The 11,011-nt window shown below is 41.4% G+C and overlaps 1 protein-coding gene across 2 annotated transcripts in view; it reads left to right on the top strand.

The window, feature by feature from the left end:
• The first annotated feature begins 6 nt into the window (after positions 1-6).
• CTDSPL (CTD small phosphatase like) overlaps positions 7-11,011 on the top strand; it is a 111,485-nt gene continuing 100,480 nt past the window's right edge. For both annotated transcript variants that reach the window (XM_046657914.1, XM_046657906.1), the window contains exon 1: positions 7-124. In XM_046657914.1, coding sequence (XP_046513870.1) covers positions 46-124 — 79 coding nt within the window. In that variant the 5' untranslated portion in view covers positions 7-45. The remainder of the gene's footprint in view (positions 125-11,011) is intronic.

Here is an 11,011-nt window from a genome sequence, read left to right as displayed (position 1 = left end):
TTGCGGGGGGGCCGGGCCCGTGGGTGGCCGCCGCGCCGCGCACCCATGGACGGCCCGGCCATCATCACCCAGGTGACCAACCCCAAGGAGGACGAGGGCCGGGCGCCGGGCGCGGGCGAGAAAGGTGAGGAGGGGCGCGGGCGGGCGGCGGGCCGGGGGCGTGTGCGCAGCCCGCGCCGCCGGAGTTTGCTGCCGGCGCGGGCGCGGGCCTGGGGGAGGGGTGCGGCCGAGGGGGAGGGTGCGTGGGTGGGGGTGCGCCCGAGGGCAGCTGTGCGTGTGCGTGTGGCCGCCGAGCTCGTGCGAGTGTGCCTGCGCCTGCAGAGACGGTGGGAGGGTGTGTGTGCATCTCACAAGGAGGATGTGAGCGTGTGCGGGTGACCCCGGGAGGCTGCGAGTTTGTGTCTGCGCTCACGCCGACACAGAAGTTGTGAGCGTGTGTGTGCTCCTGGCGGGTTGTGAGTGTGTGTATGTGCACTTACTTACATGTTGTGTGTGTGCACCTGACCGAGAGGCTGTGAGTGCGTGTTTTCCTGACAGGCTGAGTTTGTGTAGGTAGCTTGTCTAGAGGGTCATGTGTACCTGCCTAAGGGGTTGTGGAGTGTGCATGTGCCTGCCTGAGGGGGAGCCTGATGAGCCTGCAGAGAGGGTGTATGTGTGTTCACTGCTGATGGAGTTTGTGTGTGTGTGATTGTGTGCCTACGCCACCCAACTTGCAGATTGAATATGTTGTGTCCATCGACTGGGAGGTGGGGGGAGTGTGTGTGCACCCACATACAAGAAGACGGTGTGTGCATCTGTGCACCTGACCATGGGCCTGTGTGTGCCGTATGTGTGCACCAGTAAGGCCGTGTGCCTGAGTGTGTCTAGTTCTGCAAGTGCTCGGGGGGCGAGGCAGTGCGAAGCCATCCCCTCTTCTTGGTTCCTTGCTGTTTCGTGACACCAACCTGTGGGGAGCACTTGCAAGGCCTTCTTGGGCCCCTTTAGGGCCCAGCTCTAACCAGCACTCGTGTTGCCCTCAGGGTGCCAGCTGTGTCCCTTCCCAGAGAGCTGGCACTGTGCTGCAGCGCCTGGTTTGATTTTGGCAGATTTTGGCCCCATCACCAATTTTGGCCCCGTGACAGTCTTCTCTTTCCTTTTTGCTCTTTTTCTTTGTGTCTCTGCGCCTCTCTGAGGCTTGGTGTCCCCCTCTGTCACGTGCCCTGCTTACTGTCCTTCTAGTGAGTTGTCCTGAGGCTTCGACAGACTGTTTTGAAGGGCCAAAGAATCTGGCTTGTTTCGGTCTGGTGACTAAAGCTTGCCTCACTGTTTTGCTGCTGTGTGGCCCTGCAAACACCTGGGCTGAGGTCAGGAGCAGCCCACCAGGGCCCTCCTCTCCTCTCCAAGCCTGGCCTGGCCACAGGCAACCCTCAGGAGAGAGATTTTTTCCCCATGTGTTAGCTCCCTTGCTGTGCAAGTGGGGTGGGGGGTACAGCCCTACTGAGGAAGCGGGATGGGGGTGGGGGGACACTCCACTGCCTCTCCCTGCACAGGGACCCCTGGGCAAGCCCACAGGAAAATGCAAGAAACCACAAGAGGTGCTTTCAGACTGAGGGTTTGTCAACCCATTTGCACTTTTGTAAACCATAAACACCGTGTGTCTGCAGACTTGTTTTCTTTTGTGTAAAATTAGAATTCAAACTCCTCTCGTCATTTTCTGTGCCTTACAAAACAGGCTAAAAAATTCTACAAGAGGATTCTGCAGGTGAATCTCCATGTCTCTCTGGGGCCCAAGAGGGCAGGGCCTGCATGGTCTGGCCTTCCTGCCATAGAGCTGTCAGTTTTTGGGGCCCTGACCTGCAGGTCATGGGCTGGGTAGGTCCCTCAGGAAGGGTTTAGAAAGAGGCATCAGGGAGGTTTGATGCCTGTGCTCCTCACCCACTGTGGACGGAGTCCTTTGTGTGATGCTTTGCCAGAGAACAGAATCCACAGCTCTTATGAGGATAGGTGTGGCATAAAGCAAGGAAATATTTGTTAGGGCCTCAGCCCTCCTGCTGCCCCCCACCTGACTCCAGGAGCAGGAGCCTCCCTAACTTTTTTTCCTTGAGCTGCTAGGCTTTTTAAAGTAGAGTCAGTCTATCCAAAATCCAAACCACGTACAAATACTCAAGGATGGTGCTTCCATTCAACTTGTTTACATTGCTTTTCATGACAATCTTTTATCGTCTTGAATAGCTTATTTTGTTTGTTTCCTAGTGTCAGCCTGGCTGGTTGTTAACTGATTAGAGGAATTCCTTACCTGCTGCTCTGGGGTGGGGTGGCCAGCTAGTCGGTGCTTCTTGCTGAAGCGTTAAAATCCTACTCGATTTAGTTTTTCACTTTAAAAAATGGAAATGTTGGTTAACTACGGTTTGGCAATAAACCTTAGAGCCAAACTCTGAAACAGCTTCTTCAGATTCGTAAACCACTAAACAGGTTCAGCAGTGTTTCTGGCTTAAGCATGTTGTTGTATTTAGATAGGCACAGTATATTTCACATAATTTTAATTTTAGGTAAACAATCATTTTGTTTTTAAATATGGGGCCTGGCATGTTGTAAGTTTTCATACTAGTAAGAAACTCTTGGTTTGGGGCTGGCCTCGTGGCCGAGTGGTTAAGTTCGCGCGCTCCGCTGCAGGCAGCCCAGTGTTTCGTCGGTTCGAATCCTGGGCGCGGACATGGCACTGCTCGTCAGACCATGCTGAGGCAGCGTCCCACATGCCACAACTAGAGGAACCCACAACGAAGAATACACAACTATGTACCGGGGGGCTTTGGGGAGAAAAAGGAAAAAATAAAATCTTTAAAAAAAAAAAAAATTTAAAAAAAAATAATAAAAAAAAAAAAAAGAAACTATTGGTTTTAAAAGTTTGCTTTCATCATTTATTCTGTAAAATAGAAATAATAATGACTGCCTCTTGGGTTTGATATGAGGGTTAAATGAGATGATGTACATTAAGGACCCTGCCTGGTTCACTGGTGTGTCACTATTCCATAAACTTTTCTTTAGGTATAGATTTGCAGAGGAACTACTAAGTATGGGCTGTGGTGTTTTGCACGAGTTGAATTGCTTCTTGACACATTGCCACGTGGTGGTGCACCACTCAGAGATAACTGTCACTGTCAGCCTGGCCTGTCACAGGAAATTTATTTCTTAGTTGTGTTTGGTTTGATTTGATTGATAGTGTAAAGATGCAGAGACAGATAGCCCTGTGAGTTTAACTCAGCCTGCACTGCCATCTGGAAATTCACTCTTACAAATCAATAAGAAGTCAAACAATACAGTAGAAAAGTGGATGAGAGATGTGAACAAGAAAGTCATAAAAAAGGAAATCTGAATGCATAATAAATGTATGCAGTGATGCTCCACTTCATATGAAACATTTTCATGTGTCAGCTTGGTTAAACATTTAAATGACCGACAATATTCAAAGCATATAAAAGTTTTGGGAAATGGATATTCTTAGAGACTTTTGTTCTCAAGAGAGTAAAGTACAGACTTTTTAGTGTAATTTAGTACTGAACCATTTAGGAACACATTTGGCTGCAAGTAACAGAAAACCAGACTTATTCTACAGTTTAAATCGAGAGGAGTTTATTCTTCTAACATAACAAACAGGAGGTAGGCTAGGGCTGGCTTTGGTTCAGCAAACTCATTTATATCAGGGCTGACACCTCTGTGATTCTCTTGGCTTTCCTTTGTGTTGTAACATAGTTGCCACCCCTTCAAACACTACAGCCACCTTCAGGGCAGAGAAAAGGGACAGTGCCAGTCACGTCTTCCCTTTTACCCTGGAAAGCAAAAACGTTCCTAGGGACTACCCAGCAAACTTTTGCGGATGTTTAATTGGCCAGAACTGGGTCACATGGCCACCCCTCATTGCAAGCAAAACAAGTTTCTAGCTTTTCCAGCCTTTTTTGTGAGAGGCAGGAGAGGAGATGATTGGAAATGGGTGGGAACAGGTGTTGGTTCAGCCAATCAGCAATGTTGGCCACGCCTTCAAAGCCCCAGTTCTAATTGTGGTTTCTCTTTTAGAGAAATATCCTTGTGTGTGCCCAAAGAAATGTGTACGAGGGATTTCACTGATGGCTACACTTGCTTGCAAAAGCAAAAGTTGGAACCATCAGAAGTGTCAGCAGGCAATCAGATTATGGTACATCAATACCACAGAATACTACAAGGCAATGGAAAAAGATAAGTTAAATTAGATCTAAACATACAGACAAATTTCCAAGACATTTTAAAGGGAAAAGAGGAATTTGAAGAACAGTATAAACAGTATGAGCCTATCTTTGTAAAAAAAAAAATGTCACACACAAAACTGTACATTTGTCTAGAAATACATGGAAAATAATCTGACGGAAGGACTTCAAACTGACAACAATGATTTTTCTCTGGGGAGAAGATTGGGATGGGAAGTGAGGAAACTTTGCCTTTTTGTTTAAATATTGATGAAAATGTACCCCTGTTTTATAGGTGAAAATTTTTTTAACTAAGAAAAGAAATACCCCATAGCTGTTGGGAAGGAAATAGATAATTTAAGGGAACTGAACAAGAATAAAACAAACAAAACCCCTCAATTCATATGCAATATTAGCAAAAATTTATCAACTCCAGCTAAACAGTTAATTATTTTGTAAATTAATACATGTCCCTTGATGAAATTTCTGCAGGCAAGTTTGTTTTGGCAGATATTTTGGCCCAGGATGCTAGGTATGTTTCCCCCAAATGTTTGCAAAACTTAAGCTTAATTCAGAAAACTTTAACCTTTGGGCTGCTAACAAAATTGCAAAAATACAGCAAGGAGACTCTTGGAAACAGTAGTTATTTCAGATGCCAGAACAGATTTGAAGTAGATTCAGTTTGATTAACTTTTTAAAATTCTACTTTTTATTTGGCGATAGCTGTAGATTTACATGCAGTTGTAAGAAATCACACAGAGATCCCCAGTCCTCTCTACCCCCACCCCTAATATTAATATCTTGCAAAACTATAGTACAAAATCAGGATGTTGACATTGGTATAGTCAAGATACAGAAAAATTCCACCACCGGGCTGATGCCTCATGGTGCCCTTTTATAACCACACCTACTTCCCTCCCATCCCCACCCTGTCCTTAGCCCGTTGGCAACCACTAGTCTGTTCTTCATTTCTAAAATTTTGTCATTTTAGGAATGTATATAAATAAAATCAAACAATATGTGATCTTTTAGAATTGGCTTTTTTTGCTCAGCATAATTCTCTGGATTCTCATCCATGTTGTTGCTTGTATTAATAGTTTGTTCTTTTTTTATTACCAAGTAGTATTCCATGATGTGGTATACCACAGTTTGTTTAATCATTCACTCTTTGAAGGACATCTGGATTATTTCTGGGTTTGGGCTTTTGGATAAAGCTGCTATAAACATTAGTAGGCAGGGTTTTGTGTAAACATAAGTCTTCATTTCTCTAGGATAAATACCCAGGCATACAATTGCTGGGTTATATGGTAGTTACATATCTACATTTTTTTTTTTTTAAGATTTTATTTTTTCCTTTTTCTCCCCAAAGCCCCCCAGTACCTAGTTGTATATTCTTCGTTGTGGGTCCTTCTAGTTGTGGCATGTGAGACACTACTTCAGCGTGTTTTGACGAGCAGTGCCATGTCCACGCCCAGGATTCGAACCAACGAAACACTGGGCCGCCTGCAGCGGAGCGCGCGAACTTAACCACTCGGCCAAGGGGCCAGCCCTTACATATCTACATTTTTAAGAAACTACCAAACTGTTTTCCAGAGTAAATGTACCATTTTACATTCTCACTAACACTGTATGAGTGATCCAGTTTCTTTGCATCTTCACCAGCATTTGATGTTTTCACTATTTTTCTTCATATTAGCCATTCTGGTAAGCGTAGTAGTATTTAATTGTGCTTTTAATTTGCATTTCCCTGATGGCTAATGATATTAAACATTTTTTCATGTGCTATTTTCCTTCCGTGTATCTTCTTTGCTGAGATATCCCTCCATATCTTTCACCTGTATTCTAATTAGATATATATTTTTTTAATACTGCGTTCTGAGAATTCTTTATATATTCTAGATGTTAGTCCTTTGTCAGATATGTGGTTTGCAAATACTTTCCCCTTATCTGTAACTTATCTTTTCATCCTCCTAACAGGGTCTTTTGCAGAGCAAAAGTTTTTAATTTTTATAAGATACAGTAGATCAGTTTTTCCTTTTATTGATCATGCTTTTGATGCCAAGTTTAAGAACTGTTTGCCTAGCACTACGAGATCTCAAAGATTTTATCCTGTTCTTTTTCCAAAAGTTTTGTAGTTTTGCATTTTACATTTAAGACTATGATCCATTCTGAGGTAGTTTTTTTATGAGAGACTTAGGTTCAGTTTTTTGCCTTTGGGTGTCTAATCGCTTTAGCTACATTTGTTGGAAAGGCTATCTTTCCTTTTTTGAAGTTCTTTTGCATCTCCGTGAAAAATCTGTTCGGCATATTTGTGTGGGTCTCTTTTTGAGTTCTATATTTTGTTCCACTGATCTGTGTGTCTGTACCTCTGCCTATACTGCACAGTCTTGATTACTGTAGCTATATATTAAATCTTGAAATAGAATAGACTGATTCCTCCAACTTTTCTTCTTTTTCAAAATTGTTTTAGCTGTTCTAGTTCCATTGTCTTTCTATATAAATTTTATAATGATCTCATCTATAGCTACAAGAAATCTTGCTGAGATTTTGATAGGAATTGAATTAAACCTGTATATCAGTTTGGGGAGAATTGACATCTATACTGTGTTGAGTCTTCCAATGTGTTAACACAGTATGTCTCTCCATTTATTTAAAGAGTCTTTGATTCTTTATCAGGGTCATATAGTTTTCAGCTTACAAGTACTGTTTAATATTTTGTTAGATTTGCATCTAAGTGTTTTTTCTTTAAGTTGTATTATATTTTTAATTTTAGTGTCCAAATATTCAGTGCTAGTATATAGAAATACACTTTTTTTTTTTTTTTTTTTTTGTATCCTGTGACCTTGCTGAGCTCACTTTTTGGTTGTAAGAGGCTTTGTAGATTTCTTGGGGTTTTTTACATAAACAAACATGTCATCAAATAACATATTTCTTCATTTCTGATTTGCCTGCCTTTTATTTCTTTTTCTTGTATTATTGCACTGATTAGAACTTCCAAAAGTATGTTGAATAGGAGTGGTGAGAATGGACATCCTTGCCTTGTTCCCAGTGGGAAAACATTCAGTCTTTTACCATTAAGTATAATGTCAGCTGTAGGTTTTTTTGTAGATGTCTTTATCAGGTTGAGGAAGTTCTGTATTCTGATTTTTCTGAGAGTTTTTATTAAGAATCGATGTGGAATTTTGTCATGTGATTTTTCTGCATCAATTGATATAATCATGTGAGTTTTCATCTTTAGCCTGTTATTGTGGTAGATTACACTGAAGGATTTTGTGTGTGTGTAAGGAAGATTGACCCTGAGCTAACATCTGCTGCCAATCTTCCTCTTTTTGCCTGAGGAAGATTGTCCCTGAGCTAACATCTGTGCTAATCTTCCTCTATTTTTGTATGTGGGTCACCACCACAGCATGGCTTGATGAGTGGTGTATGTCCACCCCCAGTATCCAAACCCGCGAACCTTGGGCTGCTGAAGCAGAGTATGCCAGCTTAACCACTATGCCACCAGGCAGCCCCACATTGATGGATTTTTGAATGTTGAACCAGCCTTGCATCCCTAGAAAACCTGATGATTGTGGTATATAATTCTTCTTATGTATTGATGCATTCTATTTGCTGATATTCTGTTAAGGATTTTTGCATCTGTATTCATGAGTGATACTGGTCTGTAGTTTTCTTTTTTTGGCATTATCTGGCTTGGTATCAGCTTCATAAAATAAATTGGGAAGTGTTTTCTCTTTTCTGGAAGAGATTGTGTAGAATTGGTGTTAATTCTCTAGTGAAATCATCTGGGCCTGGAGATTTCTTTTGGGGGCAGTTTTTAAACTAAAAATTGAATTTCCTTAATAGTTGTAGAGCTATTCAGATTATCTCTTTCTTATTGAGTAAGTTGTTGGGGTATTGTTTTTCAAGATTTGATCCATTTCATCTGAGTTGACAAATTTATGTGCAGAGTTGTTTGTAGTAGTATTCTCTTATTGCCTGTTTGATGCCTGCAGGGTCTGAAGTGATAGCCCCTGTTTCAGTATCCCTGTTAGCAATATCCCCTGTTTCATTCCTAATGTTGGTAAGTTGTGTCTTATTTTTTTTGTCACTCTTGCTAGAAGTTTCTGAATTTTCTTGACCTTTACAAAGAACCAGCTCTGTTTCATTGATTTTTCTCTATTACTTTTATGTTTTCAACTTCATTGATTTCTATTCTTTTCTTTATTATTTCCATCCTTTTGCTTGATTTGGCTTTATTTTGCTCTTTTTCTAGGTTCTTGGAGGTTGGAGGGGAGCTTAGATTATTGATTTGAGACTTTTTTCCTTTCCTAATGTATACAGCTAGTGCTACAGATTTTTCTCTTAGCGCTACTTTTTTTTTTTTTAAGATTGGTACCTGAGCTAACATCTGTTGCCAATTGTTTTCTTTTTTTTTTCCTTCTTCTCCCCAAAGTCCCCCCAGTACAAAGTTGTTTATTCTAGTTGTAGGTCCTTCTGGTTCCGCTGTGTGGCACACCATCTCAGGATGGCTTGATGAGCGGTGCTACATCCCTGCCCAGGATCTGAACTGGGGAAACCCTGGGCCACCGAAGCGGAGCGTGTGAGCTGAACTGCTGTCTTTACCACTGGGCAATGGTGAAAGCCCTGACTCTTCCTATTCCTCCTCTGGTACCACCCCAGCGGGGAGAGGAGGAGCACTTCGATACTGCTGGGTAAGGAGGAAAGTCCAGGCTAGCCGTGTGTTTTCCACTGACACTGCTGGGAGAAGAAGGGACTCATTACCAGCTGTTGGAGATGGAAGTCTCTGCTCCTTACTTGGTCTTCTCTGACACTACTCCAGCAGGGTTGATGGGTGCCTCCTTACACCCTGATGAGGGTGGAATTCTAGGTGCCCATTGGATTTTGCTGGTGTGGGTGGGGATGTATGCATAAGCTTTGGTCTTAACACCAAAATTCTAGATCAGAGCTCATTAATATCCTGATTTAAATGTATTTTTAATCTAATATTCTTTTTGATTGGCAAGCATGTTTAAACCCATATCTTATCTTTCACTTTATTTCTCAATTAAGAAAGCATCCATTTATGCAGATAAAAATGTCTTCATGGGGTAAACACAAAGGAGCTTACCTCTGGTTTTGGCACTTATGACCACCAGACAGGACTTGCTGGCCAGTGACTAGAAAAGTCTGCTTCCAGTCTGTGCTGCCCCAGGAGTAGGTCTGAGGGCTCCAGAAACTTGCCCCAGGCTGTACTTGACTGGAGTGGCCCAGGTTAGAGGGGAACCCCATTCTCAGTGGCAGCACTGGGTTTTCAGGAGGGAACCACACAGCTTCAAGTTTAATTCTGAGATTTTTGTTTTTCTTCTAGTTTTATTGAGATATAATTGATATACAGCACTATTTAAGTTTAAGATGTACAGCATAATAACTTGACATGTGTGTATATTGTGAAGTAATTACCATAATCAGTTTAGTTAACATCTATCACCTCATATAGTTACAAAAAAATTTGTTTTCCTTATGATGAGAACGTATAGGACTTACTCTTTTAGCAACTTTCAAATATACCATACAGCATTGTTAACTATAGTCATCCTGCTGTATGTTACATTCCTAGTACTTACTTACCTTGTAACTGAAGGTTTGTACCTTTTGAGCACCTTTCTCCAATTACCCTGCCCCTCACCCCCTGCCTCTGGCAGCCACAAATCTGCTCTCTTTTTCTTTGAATTTGGAGGGGTTTTTTAAGATTCCACATGTAAGTGAGGCCATACAGTAATTTGTCTTTCTCTGTCTGACTTATTTCACTTAGCATAATGCCCTCAAGGTCCATCCATGTTATCACGAATGACAAGATTTCCTTCTTTTTTATGATTGAATAATATTCCATCATGTATATACACCAAGTCCTCTTTATCCTTTCATCTGTCAGTGGATGCTTCGGTTGTTTCCATGTCTTGGTTGTTGTAAATAATGTTGCAGTGAACATGGGGGTGCAGATATCTCTTTAAGATAATGATTTTGTTTCCTTTGGATATGTACCAAGAAGGAAAGTAAATGGCTCTTTTTCTTTTAGTGCTGTTGGGGATGGGGGACAGTGGGTACGTGACAGTGCCAGTGGATTCTCTGGGTCCTTTCATCCAGGAACTGGCAGAGGTCAGAAAACACTCTAGCCACAAATGATTCTAGATTTAAACGTACATGTATATATATATGTATGTTTTGTTTTGTTTTTTTACTTCCTTTGACAGTAATGCATGGTGCCAAGTTCAGCAGCCTATATCTACTAAAAAAGGCAATGTAGGAATCTCTTGGGTAATGTTGAAGGTATAATATATACCTTAGATGTTAAATCTTGATTTATCAAACATTTAAAATTCAATATTTTTAATGACCTTTCTTTTAAAAATCTATTTTCTTTAAATAGTTGCTTTCCTTTAATCTTTTAACATACATTTTCGTGTTTTTTTAAATGAGGATGTGTATTCAGTGCTTTATTTAAAATAAAATTAAGCAAATATTTGCCTTTATGGCTTTGAAATAACATTGCATAATAGAGCAAAGGCTTAAGAACTGCTTGTAGCACTGGGTTGAGATGTGGACATTTTGTATTTGGAATCAAGACGGAAAACACTGGTGGCATAGTTCTCTGAAACCAGGGCCTAATAAACAGTGGTCTTTATGGATGCTAAGGATTATGTAATCACCTAAGTAATAGCTCATTTTGATTCTGAGTAGCTGCTTTAAGTTAAAAATTGAAAGGTTTCTTTGTAATTATAATTTGTACTAAGGATATTTGCCAAAATGTCTTAAAATCCTGGTTCTTCAAGCAC

This window comes from Equus quagga, chromosome 1 (genome assembly GCF_021613505.1).
Source record: "Equus quagga isolate Etosha38 chromosome 1, UCLA_HA_Equagga_1.0, whole genome shotgun sequence".
In the NCBI taxonomy this organism is placed as follows: domain Eukaryota; kingdom Metazoa; phylum Chordata; class Mammalia; order Perissodactyla; family Equidae; genus Equus; species Equus quagga.
The sequence above is the reverse complement of the archived record's forward strand: the minus strand, read 5'-3'. Positions and strand labels throughout refer to the sequence as shown.